This window comes from Mobula hypostoma, chromosome 13, assembly GCF_963921235.1.
Source record: "Mobula hypostoma chromosome 13, sMobHyp1.1, whole genome shotgun sequence".
NCBI classification, from domain to species: Eukaryota; Metazoa; Chordata; class Chondrichthyes; order Myliobatiformes; family Myliobatidae; genus Mobula; species Mobula hypostoma.
The window spans coordinates 13,470,194-13,486,018 of record NC_086109.1 but is presented as its reverse complement, the minus strand read 5'-3'; the positions used below and the strand labels follow the sequence as shown (position 1 = coordinate 13,486,018).

Sequence of the window (15,825 nt, the reverse complement as noted above, 5' to 3'; positions counted from 1 at the left end):
ATCAAGGACACGACCCACCCAGCCAACACACTTTTCGTCCCTCTTCCCTCCAGGAGAAGGCTTAGGAGCTTGAAGATTCGTACGGCCAGATTTGGGAACAGCTTCTTTCCAACTGTGATAAGACTGCTGAACAGATCCTGACCCGGATCTGGGCCGTACCCTCCAAATATCCGGACCTGCCTCTCGGTTTTTTTTGCACTACCTTACTTTCCATTTTTCTATTTTCTATTTATGACTTATAATTTAAATTTTTAATATTTACTATCGATTTGTAATCCAGGGAGCGGGAAGCACAGAATCAAATACCGCTGTGATGATTGTACGTTCTAGTATCAATTGTTCGGCGACAATAAAATATGAAGTAAAGTAAGTAAAGTAAAGTAAATGTCAGGATTGAACCTAGGTTGCTGGAACAATGAGACAGCAGTGCCATTTGCTGCATAACCAGCTACCCAATTGTATATTCACATCAAAAGTCCCGGTGCTGAGGAAGAGCTATCAAACTGAAATGACAACAGATTTTCTCTTTTACAGATGCTGAATAGCTCCAGCACCTTCTGTTTTTACTGGCTGGGAAGGGCCCCATTGAAGCCTCTTTCACTGTCGATAAACTATGTCTATTCCTCTCCCCAGATGCTGCCTGACCTGCATTTTGTGTGTTTGTTACTCTGGATTTCCAGCATTTACATAATCTCTTGTGTAACCTATTAGTCTGCGGGAATGGGAAGCCACCCCATCAGTCTGTTGTTAAATCTAGTTCCAAGGATCAAAAGAACTACCAGATATTTGGTAAACGCCCTTTCTGGATGCATCAGACATCTGCTGTGAATAACAGCAACATCCAATCAGATTCCATCATAAAAAAGTTAACCAATAATACATTACAATCAATGTAACCGAGATTTACCAGAGGTAGAAACAGGACCTGCATGGCTTTTGACAGGAGTTGCACAAAGTTCCCAGTGTTAGTAACAGAGGAACTATGAGCAGTCTTGGTCCTTTAGCCAGAGGGTGGCAAATCTGTGCAATTCATTGCCAGAGACGGCTGTGGAGGCCAAATCATTAGGTATAGTTCAAGTGGGGGGTTTCAAAGGCAGGAGAAGAGGGTTGAGAAGAGTAATAAATCATCCATGACAGAATGATAGAATGGTCTTGATGGACCAAATGGCCTGGTTCTGCTTCTCTATCTTATGACCGTTATTAAACACAGAAATTACACCTGGAAGTGGTGAGTATTAAGGTGAAACATCCATATACAAGTTGGAGCTAATTTCTCCCTGGGTGTGGTCTAACCCAGGCATGAGCACTAACATTGCAACAAGTGTCAGACCATAAATTAATCAGTGAATCAGTGCATGAGAGCTACAGCGCAGCCGAGCAAAAGGTTGGCATCGAGATGATGGAAATGGAGGGACACAGCCATATGTTGTGAGTGGGTGCTCCTGCACCCCGAAAATTGCCTGGCCAAAATCAGGTTATGTCAACTTGTGACCTCATACCACAGGGATGTACGAAAAGGGATTTAAAGAGATTAAGGAGGTAGCCTTATTTGTCACACTTACATTGAAACAGCGATAGATTCAGTGAAATGTGTCAATTGGCGCCCTGAAAGCACTCCACCAGCACAGCATGTGCACAATTTACAAACACTAACCCGTATATCTTTGGAATGCGGAAGGAAACGAGAGTGTCCAGAGGAAATCCACATGGTCCCGGGAAGAGTTTATGAACTCCTGATAGACAACGGTGGGAACTGAACCCCGATCTTACAGTTGGCACTCTAATGCGTTACGTTAACTGCTATGTTATTGTGCCACCCTCACATTAAGGTCAATGAGGCAACTTTACAAAGCACTTGCAGTACTGCGTGCACTTCTGGTCACGACACTACAGGAATGATACGGTGGTGATGCCTAAACACAGAATACTCTGCAGATGCTGGGGTCAAAGCAACACTCACAGCACGCTGGAGGAACTCAGCAGGTCGGGCAGCATCCGTGGAAACGATCAGTCAATGTTTCGGGCCGGAACCCTTCGTCAGGACTGTAGAGGGAAGGGGCGGAGGCCCTATAATGAAGGTGGGGGAGGGTGGGAGGAGAAGGCTGGTAGGTTCCAGGTGAAAAAGGGGAAAGATAAAGGGGTGGGGGAGGGGGAGCAGGGAGGTGATAGGCAGGAAAGGTGAAGAAGGAATAGGGGAAAACACAGTGGGTAGTAGAAGGAGGTGGAACCATGAGGGAGGTGATAGGCAGCTGGGGGAGGAGGCAGAGTGAAACAGGAATAGGGGAAGGGAGGAGGAAGGAATTATCAGAAGTTGGAGAATTCAATGTCAATCTCTTCTACTGCCATGATGATGCTAAACTCAGGTTGGAGGAGCAACACCTCATATACCGCCTAGATAGTCTCCAGCCCCTTGGTATGAACATTGAAGTCGCCAACTTCCAGTAATTCCCTCCCCCTCCCTTCCCCTATCCCTATTTCACTCTGCCACCTTCCCCAGCTGCCTATCACCTCCCTCATGGTTCCACCTCCTTCTGCTACCCTTTGTGTTTTCCCCTATTCCTTCTTCACCTTTCCTGCCTATCCCCTCCCTGCTTCTCCTCCCCTACCCCTTTGTCTTTCCCCTTACTGGTTTTTCACCTGGAACCTACCAGCCTTCTCCTTCCCACCCTCCCCCCATCTTCTTTATAGGGCCTCTGCCCCTTCCCTCTTCTGTCCTGACGAAGGGTTCCGGCCCGAAACGTTGACTGATCGTTTCCACGGATGCTGCCCGACCTGCTGAGTTCCTCCAGCGTGTTGTGAGTGTTGCGGTGGTGATGGCGGGAGGGCAGAGGTTGTTCACCAGGACCTTACCTATATTGGAGGAACTTGGGGAGATGTTGGGTAGTGTGACTTGATTTCCCTCAGGTGCAAGAGAATGAGGAGCGATATGATAGGGGTATGTATAATGCTATGAGACTTGGGACAGACTGCTGATTATCTTTTCGTAATCATGAGACTTTGTCGTCCTGTTGAAGCATATTGGCTCAAGAGCCGACAGTCTATTTCTCTACGTTGATACTACCTGACCTGCTGAGTTCCTCCAGCACTTTGTGTATGTTGCTCCAGAAACATTTCTTCTATGGTAATGGTATCAAAACCTAAAGGGCCCAGGTTTGATATGAGAGGACACAGTTTAGAGAATCAGGATTAACATCGCTGACATAAGATGTAAAACTTATTAACTTTGCAGCAGCAGTACAATGCAATACATAATAACAGACCTGAATTACAGAAAGCATATATATAAAATAGTTAAGTTAAGTAGTGCAAAAATAGAAATAAAAAGTAGTGAGATAATGTTTATGGGTTGAATGGCCATTCAGAAATCGGATGGCAAAGGGGAAGAACCTAAATCTTTGAGAACGTGACTTCATGCTTCTGTACAATACACGTTTTAGGAACAGCTTCTTCCACCCCCACCTTCAGACTTCTGAACAGTCTATGAACTATGAACACTACTTCACTGTTTTGCTTTACCCATCTAATCTATCTATTACAAACGTGTTTCGTACTGCTGACTTAGTTTTTTTTGTGTGTGCTGCAAAGTAGAATGAATTTCATGATGTGCTAGTGATAACAAACCTGATTCTGGTTTTAAAGTGGGTTTGAAGATTAAATGTACATCAAGGTGGTTAATACCTGGAACAGGGTAGCAGAGAAGGTAGTTAGAATTAAATACAATCACTGTGCTTCAGTGATGTTTACACAGGCATTTCAATAGGCAAGGTTATGGACCCGATGTGGGCAAAGTAGCTAGTATGAACGAGGTGGCCGAAGGGCTTGTTTCTGTACTGTACGGCTCCATAGCTACAGCACAACATTTGGCTTGGAGATTAACATGAAAACACAGCAGTAATATCCCATGAGCTGAAAACTGCAAGTCTGCGAGGAAGGTCAGCATGTAGACACAGAAGACTGCAGATGCTGGAATGAAGATCAGCAAAAAAAAAACTCCCAGAAGCACAGTGGGTGGACAGCATCTCTGGAGGGAAATGGATAGTCAGTATTTTGGGTTGAGATGCTTCATTAGAGCTGGAATGAGATCCTTTCATTGAGATGTTTGAAAATCTCAGGGCATTAAGCAGAATTGCACACTAAAATTCCAACAGACTCAAATTAACTTGGAAATAATTGCCTTTATATCAAGTCAAGTAAGTCACTGTTTATTGTCATTTTGACCATATCTGCTGGTACAGGACACAGTAAAAACGAGACAATGTTTTTCAGGACCATGGTGCTACATGAATAATACAAAAACTACACTGAACTATGTAAAACAACACAAAACTACACTAGACTACAGACCTACCCAGGACTGCATAAAGTGCACAAAACAGTGCAGGCATTACAATAAATAATAAACAAGACAATAGGCACAGTAGAGGGCAGTAGGTTGGTGTCAGTCCGGGCTCTGGGTATTGAGGAGTCTGATGGCTTGGGGGAAGAAACTGTTACATAGTCCGGTCGTGAGAGCCCGAATGCTTCGGTGCCTTTTTCCAGATGGCAGAAGGGAGAAGAGTTTGTATGAGGGGTGCATGGGGTCCTTTATAGTGCTGTTTGCTTTACAGAAGCAGCATGTGATCTAACATGGGTTAAATCATTTTATGTGTGACTTGTGCAAGAGACTCACTTCTTGGAATAGTGTAAATGACATTATAAGCATCAAAAAATTCTGCTTAAACATTAGAATTTACAGAGAAACAAACCTCAAACAGAATTCCTTTGAAACAAATATTAGGAGTCTATATATATATTCCATGTGTGAGGTGATATCCTTTACAGGGAGAAGGCTGGATCATTTAGTGATTGGTCAGGAGAGTGTTGATTCATGCCAGTGTTGTAGTCTGTAAGCACCTTGGGCTTCCTAACGCGGAACGTTCAATGTGGAAGTCTAGTGGCTGTGATTGTAAAAGTTAATCCCATAGTTTACTTAAATTACATACAAAAATAAATTTTAAGAGACACGGGAACAGACGGAGAATAGAGGGATATGGATCTTGTGCAGCCGGAGTGATTAGATCTATCAGCATGGTCGGGGTTCACATCACGGAGTGAAAGACTCATCTGTGTGCTCTGTTGTTGCATGTCTTCTCCAAGGGTTGTTGTGGAGAGACCTGTGAGCTCCAGAGAGCGATGCCGCCTGGAGTTTTCCCATCCGGCGCTTAGCTCCGGCTAGGGTCACCCGTGGCGGTGAAGCCAAGAGAGAGGATGCAGACAAAGAGCGATCCAGCCAAGAGCCTGACAGTGGTGCTGGCAGGAGACGATGACACATCGCAGCGCAGCGGAGGTGGAGTGAGGCCGCAGCAGGGAAGGGTCCCCAGTCATCTTGCACTCCAGGCCACTGGACCCTGACCCCGATCTCCATGAATCATGTGCGTCACCCTCCCCACGCTAAGCAAAGACACATCAGGGGAGTCCATTCAGGGAATCCATCCTAACATCCTGGATTAAGTCCCATGGAATATGTAGATCTCAGACTGGCCCCTACAGCCACCTGAGGACACGCCAACAGACAACCCCTTTGGAGAACATCGTACACAATTTGAGTGACTTCACTACTGTTTCATGTTCTATGGTTTAATCACGGTATATACACTATCTTCACTGCCTAACTGTGCAGGATGTACAGTATAGAATGAGAAGGTATCCATTTTTTATTTTCTATTTATGATTTATAATTTAAACTTTTAATATTTACTAATATTTACTATTTTTAATATTTAATATTTGTAATCTAGGGAGTGGGAAGCGCACAATCAAATATCGCTGTGATGATTGTACGTACTAGTATCAATTGTTTGGCAACAATAAAGTATAAAGTATAAGTATAAAGTATGCATGTACCCCGCACAAACCCTCTCCCCACTCCTAAGCCAACCCCTTTGTCATAACCTCCTTTCCCTTCTAAAGCAGGAAATCTGCCTCGGGGCTTTCCCGTGCCCTTAGTTACGCAATGTAAAAGGTCCTCTCGCTTATCTGGGCATGCTGTATCTCAGATAAGTGTGCTTTACCAATGTAATCTCCTGAAAGTGTTAGTACAAACACTGACATTTTTCACTGTTGAACAAATAAAAAGTAGAAGTACTTCAAGATAGGATTGTACATCAGAACTTTGAACAATTCCCAACATCAACTATTAAGTTTCAGCACGTGGTGTTAGACTGAGAACCACTTGTTTTCATTAGATCGCATAAAGCATCAGCACAGACAATGGCCATTTATTCCATTTAATCCATACTAGTATTTATACTGCTCCACTTCTCCCCCTTCATCACACCAGCAAACCTCAGAACTGTGAATCATTCCCTCTTCCCTCACGTGTTTATTTGAGTGCGGGATCAACAGAGCCACACCCTTGTAACCATATCATCTGCTGACAGTCATGCCAAGTGATGTGATAATGCAGCGGCTGCATTACCAGACTAGAAGCTGGAGTTCTATCTAGACTATGCAACTTGAGTTCAAATCCCACAGAGAATTCAAATAAATTTAAAAAAGGATTTTTGAAGAAGAAAAAAAGAAGCTAATCTCAGTGATGAAACCACATAAAAACCAATGGTTAAGGGAAGTGGGAAGTTGACGCTTCAGGTTCAGACCTAGAGGCTGGATGAGAGGACTTAATCCAAAATGTCAACTGTCCATTTCCCTCTGCGGACGCTGTCTGACCCCCGTTGAGATGGATTTTGCTCCAGTTTATTCATCTGCGTTTCTTGCGCCTCCATGTAAAGACCTGTTTGGTTCACTACCATTTCTCCGGGAAGGGAATCTGCCGTCCTTACATAGTCCGGGCTGTGTCTGATTCCCACCACCAGTGCTGAAGACTAATTAGCCTCCCCAACTGAGAGGCTACAAGGGATAGACGACAAGTGCTAGCATTGGCAGTGAGAGCCCAGGAGCAAATAAGATCTCACTATTCACTGCAATTTGTTTGTGTGTTTGTTTGTTCATTTAGAGATACAATGCGGTACAGGCCCTTCCAGCCCAACAGGCCGCACTGCCCAGCAACCCCCCACTTAACCCTAGCCTAATCACAGGACTATTTACAATGACAATGATCTTTACAATGATAAAGAATGGTAGGGTAAAGGAACCATGGGTGACAAGTGAGGTGGAAAATCTAGTCAGGTAGAAGAAGGCAGCATACATGAGGCTTAGGAAGCAAGGATCAGATGAATCTATTGAGAAATATAGGGTAGCAAGAAAGCAGCTTAAGGGACTGAGGAGAGCAAGAAGGGGGCATGAGAAGGCCTTGGCGAGTAGGGTAAAGGAAAACCCCAAGGCATTCTTCAATTATGTGAAGAACAAAAGGATGACAGGAGTGAAGGTAGGACCGATTAGAGATAAAGGTGGGAAGATGTGCCTGGAGGCTGTGGAAGTGAGCGCGGCCCTCAATGAATACTTCTCTTCAGTATTCACCAATGAGAGGGAACTTGGATGACATAGAAACATAGAAAATAGGTGCTGGAGTAGGCCATTCAGCCCTTCGAGCCTGCACCACCATTTATTATGATCATGGCTGATCATCCAACTCAGAACCCTGCCCCAGCCTTCCCTCCATACCCCCTGATCCCCGTAGCCACAAGGGCCATATCTAACTCCCTCTTAAATATAGCCAATGAACTGGCCTCAACTGTTTCCTGTGGCAGAGAATTCCACAGATTCACCACTCTCTGTGTGAAGAAGTTTTTCCTAATCTCAGTCCTAAAAGGCTTCCCCTTTATCCTCAAACTGTGACCCCTCGTTCTGGACTTCCCCAACATCGGGAACAATCTTCCTGCATCTAGCCTGTCCAATCCCTTTAGGATTTTATACGTTTCAATCAGATCCCCCCTCAATCTTCTAAATTCCAACGAGTACAAGCCTAGTTCATCCAGTCTTTCTTCATATGAAAGTCCTGCCATCCCAGGAATCAATCTGGTGAACCTTCTTTGTACTCCCTCTATGGCAAGGATGTTTTTCCTCAGATTAGGGGACCAAAACTGCACACAATACTCCGGGTGTGGTCTCACCAAGGCCTTGTACAACTGCAGTAGTACCTCCCTGCTCCTGTACTCAAATCCTCTCGCTATAAATGCCAGCATACCATTCGCCTTTTTCACTGCCTGCTGTACCTGCATGCCCACTTTCAATGACTGGTGTATAATGACACCCAGGTCTCGTTGCACCTCCCCTTTTCCTAATCGGCCACCATTCAGATAATAATCTGTTTTCCTATTTTTGCCACCAAAGTGGATAACTTCACATTTATCCACATTAAATTTCATCTGCCATGAATTTGCCCACTCACCCAACCTATCCAAGTCACCCTGCATCCTCTTAGCATCCTCCTCACAGCTAACACTGCCGCCCAGCTTCGTGTCATCCGTGAACTTGGAGATGCTGCATTTAATTCCCTCATCCAAGTCATTAATATATATTGTAAACAACTGGAGTCCCAGCACTGCGCCTTGCGGTACCCCACTAGTCACTGCCTGCCATTCTGAAAAGGTCCCGTTTATTCCCACTCTTTGCTTCCTGTCTGCTAACCAATTCTCTATCCACATCAATACCTTACCCCCAATACCGTGTGCTTTAAGTTTGCACACTAATCTCCTGTGTGGGACCTTGTCAAAAGCCTTTTGAAAATCCAGTTATACCACATCCACTGGTTCTCCGCTATCCACTCTACTAGTTACATCCTCAAAAAATTGTATGAGATTCGTCAGACATGATTTTCCTTTCACAAATCCATGCTGACTTTGTCCGATGATTTCACCGCTTTCCAAATGTGCTGTTATCACATCTTTGATAACTGACTCCAGCAGTTTCCCCACCACCGACGTTAGGCTAACTGGTCTATAATTCCCTGGTTTCTCTCTCCCTCCATTTTTAAAAAGTGGGGTTACATTAGCCACCCTCCAATCCTCAGGAACCAGTCCAGAATCTAACGAGTTTTGAAAAATTATCACTAATGCATCCACTATTTCTTGGGCTACTTCCTTAAGCACTCTGGGATGCAGACCATCTGGCCCTGGGGATTTATCTGCCTTTAATCCCTTCAATTTACCTAACACCACTTCCCTACTAACATGTATTTCGTTCAGTTCCTCCATCTCACTGGACCCTCTGTCCCCTACTATTTCTGGAAGATTATTTATGTCCTCCTTAGTGAAGACAGAACCAAAGTAATTATTCAATTGGTCTGCCCTGTCCTTGCTCCCCATAATCAATTCACCTGTTTCTGTCTGTAGGGGACCTACATTTGTCTTTACCAGTCTTTTCCTTTTTACATATCTATAAAAGCTTTTACAGTCAGTTTTTATGTTCCCTGCCAGTTTCCTCTCATAATCTTTTTCCCCTTCCTAATTAAGCCCTTTGTCCTCCTTTGCTGAACTCTGAATTTCTCCCAGTCCTCAGGTGAGCCACTTTTTCTGGCTAATTTGTATGCTTCTTCTTTGGAATTGATACTATCCCTAATTTCTCTTGTCAGCCACGGGTGCACTACCTTCCTTGATTTATTCTTTTGCCAAACTGGGATGAACAATTGTTGTAGTTCATCCATGCAATCTTTAAATGCTTGCCATTGCATATCCACCGTCAATCCTTTAAGTGTCATTTGCCAGTCTATCTTAGCTAATTCACGTCTCATACCTTCAAAGTTACCCCTCTTTAAGTTCAGAACCTTTGTTTCTGAATTAACTATGTCACTCTCCACCTTAATGAAGAGGACAATATGACGGTGAGGATAATACGAGTGAGGTTGATGTTCTGGAGCATGTTGATATTAAGGGAGAGGAGGTATTGGAGTTGTTAAAATATATTAGGACGGGTAAGTCCTCGGGGCCTGATGGAATATTCCCCAGGCTGCTCCACGAGGCGAGGGAAGAGATTGCTGAGCCTCTGGCTAGGATCTTTATCTCCTCATTGTCCACGGGAATGGTACCAGAGGATTGGAGGGAGGCGAATGTTGTCCCCTTGTTCAAAAAAGTTAGTAGCGATAGTCTGGGTAATTATAGATCAGTAAGCCTTATGTCTGTGGTGGGAAAGCTGTTGGAAAAGATTCTTAGAAATAGGATCTATGGGCATTTAGAGAAACATGGTCTGAAAAGGGCCAGTCAGCATGGCTTTGTGAAGACCAGATTGTGTCTAGCAAGCCTGAAAGAGTTCTTTGAGGAGGTGACTAGGCGTATAGATGAGGGTAGTGCAGTGGATGTGATCTACATGGATTTTAGTAAGGCATTTGACAAGGTTCCACACAGTAGGCTTATTCAGAAAGTCAGAAGGCATGGGATCCAGGGAGGTTTGGCCAGGTGGATTCAGAATTGGCTTGCCTGCAGAAAGCAAAGGATCGTGGTGGAGGGAGTACATTCTGATCGGAGGGTTGTGACTAGTGGTGTCCCACAAGGATCGGTTCTGGGACCTCTACATATCGTGATTTTTATTAACGACCTGGATGTGGGGTAGAAGGGTGGATTAGCAAGTTTTCAGACGACGCAAAGGTTGGTGGTGTTGTGGATAGTGTAGAGGATTGTCGAAGATTGCAGAGAGACATTGATAGATGCAGAAGTGGGCTGAGAAGTGGAAGATGGAGTTCAATCCGGAGAAATGTGAGGTGGTACACTTTGGAAGGACAAACTCCAAGGCAGAGTACAAAATAAATAGTAGGATGCTCGGTAGTGTGGAGGAGCAGAGGGATCTGGGGGTACATGCCCACAGATCCCTGAAAGTAGATAGGGTAGTTAAGAAAGCTAATGGGGTGTTAGCCTTCATAAGTCGAGGAATAGTGTTTAAGAGTCAGGAGGTAATGATGCAGCTCTATAAAACTCTGGTTAGACCGCACTTGGAGTACTGTGTCCAGTTCTGGTCGCCTCACTATTGGAAGGATGTGGAAGCATTGGAAAGGGTACAGAGGAGATTTACCAGGATGCTGCCTAGTTTAGAGAGTATGCATTATGTTCAGAGATTAAGGGAGCTAGGGCTTTACTCTTTGGAGAGAAAGAGGATGAGAGGAGACACGATAGAGGTATACAAGATATTAAGAGGAACAGATAGAGTGGACAGCCAGTGCCTCTTCCCCAGGGCACCACTGCTCAATACAAGTGGACATGGCTTTAAGATAAGGGGTGGAAAATTCAAGGGGGATATTACGAGAAGGTTTTTTACTCAGAGAGTGGTTGGTGCGTGGAATACACTGCCTGAGTCAGTGGTGGAGGCAGATACACTTGTGAAATTTAAGAGACTACTAGACAGGTATATGGAGGAATTTAAGGTGGGGTGTTATATGGGAGGCAGAGTTTAAGGGTCGGCACAATATTGTGGGCTGAAGGGCCTGTACTGTGCTGTACTATTCTATGTTCTATGTTCTAACCTTCTCATTTCTGGAACCAATCTGGTGAACCTCCTCTGCACTGCCTCCAAAGCCAGTATATTCTTCCTCAAGTAAGGAGCCCAGAACCACATGCTGTACTCCAGGTGCGGCCTGAACAGTACCCTATATAGTTGCAGCATAACCTCCCTGTTCTTAAATTCAATCCCACTCAGCCAACATTCCATTTGCCTTCTTGATAGCCTGCTGCACCTGCAAACCAAACTTTTGCGATTCACACACAAGCACTCTCAAGTCCTTCTGTACAGCTCTACGTTGCAATCTTTTACCATTTAAATAATAATCTGAACTTCCATTTTACCTTCCAAAGCGGATGACCTTGCACTTACCAGCATTGTATTCCATCTGCCAGACCCTTGCCCACTCAATTAACCTATCTATATCTCTCCACAGATTCTCTGTATCCTCTGCACAGTTTGCTTTTCCACTCGATTTAGTGTCATCAGCAAATGTAGATACACTACTTGATCCCCTGTTCCATTTTGTTAATGTATACCATGAACAGTTACATGCCCAGCACCAACCCCTGCGAATCACCACTCATTACTGATTGCCAACCAGAGAAACACCCGTGAATCCCAACTTTCTGTTTTCTATTGCTCTATCCATATTAATACATCACCCCCAACTCTATGCATCCTTATCTTATGGATAAGTCTTTCATGTGGCACCTTATCAAATGCTTTTTGGAAATCCAAGTAAATAATGTCCACTTGTTCCCCTCTATCCACTGCGCTTGTTATATCCTCAAAGAACTCCAGTAAGTTTGTCAAATAGACCTGCCTTTGCTGAATCCATGTTGCATCTGCCTGATGGATCCATTTCCTTCCAGATGCCTCACACGAGCTTTTAGTTTGATACCTTTCTTTATTTCCTTAGTTATCCATGGCTGGCTCTCCCTACCCTTACTGTCCTTGCTTTTAACTGGAATATACTTTTGTTGAGCATGAAGAAAAATCTCAATGAAAGTCTTCCACTGTTTCTCAAGTGTCCCACCAGAAAGCCTGTGTTCCCAGTCTACTCTATACAACTCCTCCCTCATCCCCTTGTAGTCTCCCTTGTTTAGACATAATACACTAAACAAGTTTTAAGATCGAACTATTGCACCCTCCATTTGTATGAGAAACTCAATCATACTGTGATCAGACTTCAGCGCATCTGATCTAGCCTGACCAAGATGCCCTTCCAAGCAAGTCCCATTTGCCTGCATGTGGTCCATATCCCTCGAAACCTTTCCAATCCGCAATCCAATTCAGCTGTCTTTTAAAAGTTGCTATTGTGCCTGCCTCAACCACTTCCTTGAGCAGCCTGTTCTATATCTGAACCATGCACTGTCTAAAGAAAAGTTGCCCCTCAGGTTTCAATTAAATTTTTCCCATCTCACCTGTCATCTCTGGCTCTTAATTTCCCAACCCTGGGGGAGAAAAAGACCAAGTGTTTTCACTCTATCCATGCCCCATGATTTTAACGACCTCAGGGAGATAAGACCATCACTTTTAAAAAGCTACCCAGCTAAGCCCATTCTCCTCATTCTCCACACACGTGTCTGGTGTGCAGAATCCAGTGCATAGGATCGCAAGAGGATGCAGAGGGATATACTCAGCCAGTTCCATCATGGGTACAACTCTCCCCACTATAAAGGGCATCTACAAGTGCCTCAGGAAGGCAGTTTACATCGTTAACAATCCTCACCATTGAACACATGTCCTCTTCTTGTTACTGCCACCAGGAAGAAAGTGCAGGAGCCTGAAGATCCACTATTGAATGATTCAATAACAGCTTCAGATACTTCTGAATGGTCCCTGAACCCATGAACACCACTACCTTGCAATTCCATTTTTTTATCGCACTATTTATTTACTTTGTAGTTTATAGTGATTTTATCTCTTTGCACCGCGTTCCGGCTGCAAAAACAACAACTTTCACATCTTGTAAGTCAGTGACAATGGGTCTGATCTGGCACATCTCTCCTTTGTCAAAGGCGGTTCTCAGGAAAGGACGGGGCTTGACCAACCTTTAAATAATGGAGTCTCACAAGGCAGGGAATGGGGTAAGGAGGCAAAAACCCAAATCAAGAGGCTGGGTAGCACAGTAGTGTAGTGGTCAGCACACTCCTTTACTGTGCCAGCAACCAATGTACCCTCTAAGGTGTGTTCGTGCACACATCATTTGCTACTATCACACAACGGAACTTAAATTGTACACAAAAAGTTGTCACCCTCTACCTCGTTGGCATGCTAAGAATATTTCACGATCGTACACAATCACATTCCCTTTTCCAATTTCTAATGCGGACAGTGTTGACAACGTGGAGTTTGCAATGATTTGTCTGCAGATTTTAAAACTGGCTTATTTATACATGTTGTAGTCGCTGGTCAAAAAAAATTGCACAGCACAAGATTTTTATGCACACATTGGTCATTACAAATTAGAGGGTACGATGCCCACAACCCAGGATCAATTCCCGCCGCTGCCTTGTAAGAAATTTGTACGTTCTTCCCGTGAGTACGTGGGTTTCCTCCTGTGCTCCGGTTTCCACCCACATTCCAAAGACCTGCGGGTTAGTGAACTGTTTGGTCATAGTAAATTGCCCGTGGTTAGGCTAGGGTTAAATCGCGGGATTGCTAGACGGAGCGGTTCTTGCTCCGCGCCGTATCTCAAAAAAAATTAAAAACTGGTCACTAATAAACACACATTTAAAGATTAGACAAATATCCCTCAGGGCGATTACAGATTAGAAGGGATCCATCTAAGCCTCTTATCATCTTGTACACCTCTGTCAAGTCACCGCAATAATAACTTTGGGTTAAAGTCATTGTGTAAGAAATTTGCTACAGCAAGATCGCACACACACAAAAAAAAAGGCATGGAAGTCTATTTGGGTGCTTATTGATTGGAAGATTAAGCAGTGCTCTCACAATAAAATCACAACCCTTTATGTACCTGCGAGCACACAGAGGTTAAGTTTGACCGTACATTTGAAAGACCTCACTGGAAAGGGGGCCTTCGCAAAACAGCACTTGAATCACCTCTGGACGTGGAGATAACCCCTCTCGCGCTGAAGTACAAACACAAAAGCGCTGCTGCGTTTTCTTAAAAGTCAAGGACAAGAAGAAACCTTACCTGGTCAGGTCTCGGCAGATGCCGTTTTCTTAGGAATGGGCTAACGACACGAAGAGGACCAAAAGGATTTAGCGTCTGAGGAACACGGGTCTATTCGCATGCAGATACTTTTACAACGCAGCATTTCGGAGAGAGAGAAGGGCAAAAGACGACAGCTACGAAAGTGAAAGTACAGACAAAACACAGATTCGATGCGACCTGATCAGTTGTACATGTTAGTTTAGTGGAAATAATCGCGCCCGAGGCGAACCAAGACTCCCTCTGCAAGAAAGCCCTGACAACGATTAAGTGAAATTTCTCCACTGTACGAAAGCCCGCACCGGGAGACTGCGTTAGCGCCAAATGTCACTTGCCTTGAGTTTGCAGGGAGCCGCTTGCTTCTTCATAGGGAGCAGATGTCGGGAGTAACTCCGGGGATTCGACAACGTGCCTTCTCAGGGAAAGTTCACATCACAAATGTCAGCGCACATGGCTGAGCGGCTGCGGGCAATACCTGGACTGAGCGAACAACGCACACTTCTCTTTTGGCACCGACTTTATTTCGCAACCCTCCCCTGGGCCATGTGATTTCCCGGCAGCCAGACTGCAGCTGTTGCACAGCGACCCGAGCGGCTCTGGGGAGACCGGCACTCGCTCTCCGTCCGATCACCGGATGATAGGCAGTCAGCAGAGTGAGCCAGGACAGTGTACATTGCTGACCCGGCACAGTGTCCATTAGCGGCCCAGTATAGAGTCTATTACTAGTCCAGTACAGTACACTATCCTTATATCACCCAATACTGTACCATATTTTCTCCCGCCTCAGTTCAGTGTTCACGATTTACCAAGTAGAGTGGCCAATACTGACTAGAGCAGCATCGTTTACTGACCAGCTTCTGTGTCACTAACCATTACTAACCTAGTACTGTGTCTATTTTTAAACAGGCATAGTGCCCCTTACTGACCAAATAGTGTCTATTGTTCACCTATTAATATTGACCTGATACGTGAAAAGCACCAGGGCCTGATGGTCTGCACCCCAGGGTACTGAAGGAGGTGGCTTTAAAAATCATGGACGCATTGGAAATCATTTTCCAATGTCCTATAGATTCAGGATCAGTTCCTGAGGACTGGAGGGTAGCTAATGTTGTCCCACTTTTTAAGAAAGGAGGGAGAGAGAAAACAGGGACCAGTTAGCCTGACATCAGTGGTGGGGAAGATGCTGGAGTCAATTATAAAAGATGAAATAGCGACACATTTGGATAGCAGTAACAGGATCGGTCCAAGTCAGCATGGATTTACAAAGGGGAAATCATGCT

At 44.6% G+C, this 15,825-nt stretch overlaps 1 protein-coding gene across 3 annotated transcripts in view; it reads right to left on the bottom strand.

Moving 5' to 3' along the window:
* The window catches only part of LOC134355441 (uncharacterized), a 94,701-nt gene extending 79,608 nt beyond the window's left edge, over positions 1 to 15,093 (bottom strand). The window contains exon 1 of one of the 3 annotated variants that reach the window (XM_063065308.1): positions 14,881 to 15,093. In XM_063065308.1, the coding sequence (XP_062921378.1) occupies positions 14,881 to 14,913 (33 nt within the window). In that variant the 5' untranslated portion in view covers positions 14,914 to 15,093. Of the gene's footprint in view, positions 1 to 14,527; positions 14,547 to 14,880 lie in introns of those variants that run through there. The other 2 variants (XM_063065311.1, XM_063065312.1) reach the window with 2 other exon arrangements.
* Between the last annotated feature and the right edge of the window lie 732 nt (positions 15,094 to 15,825).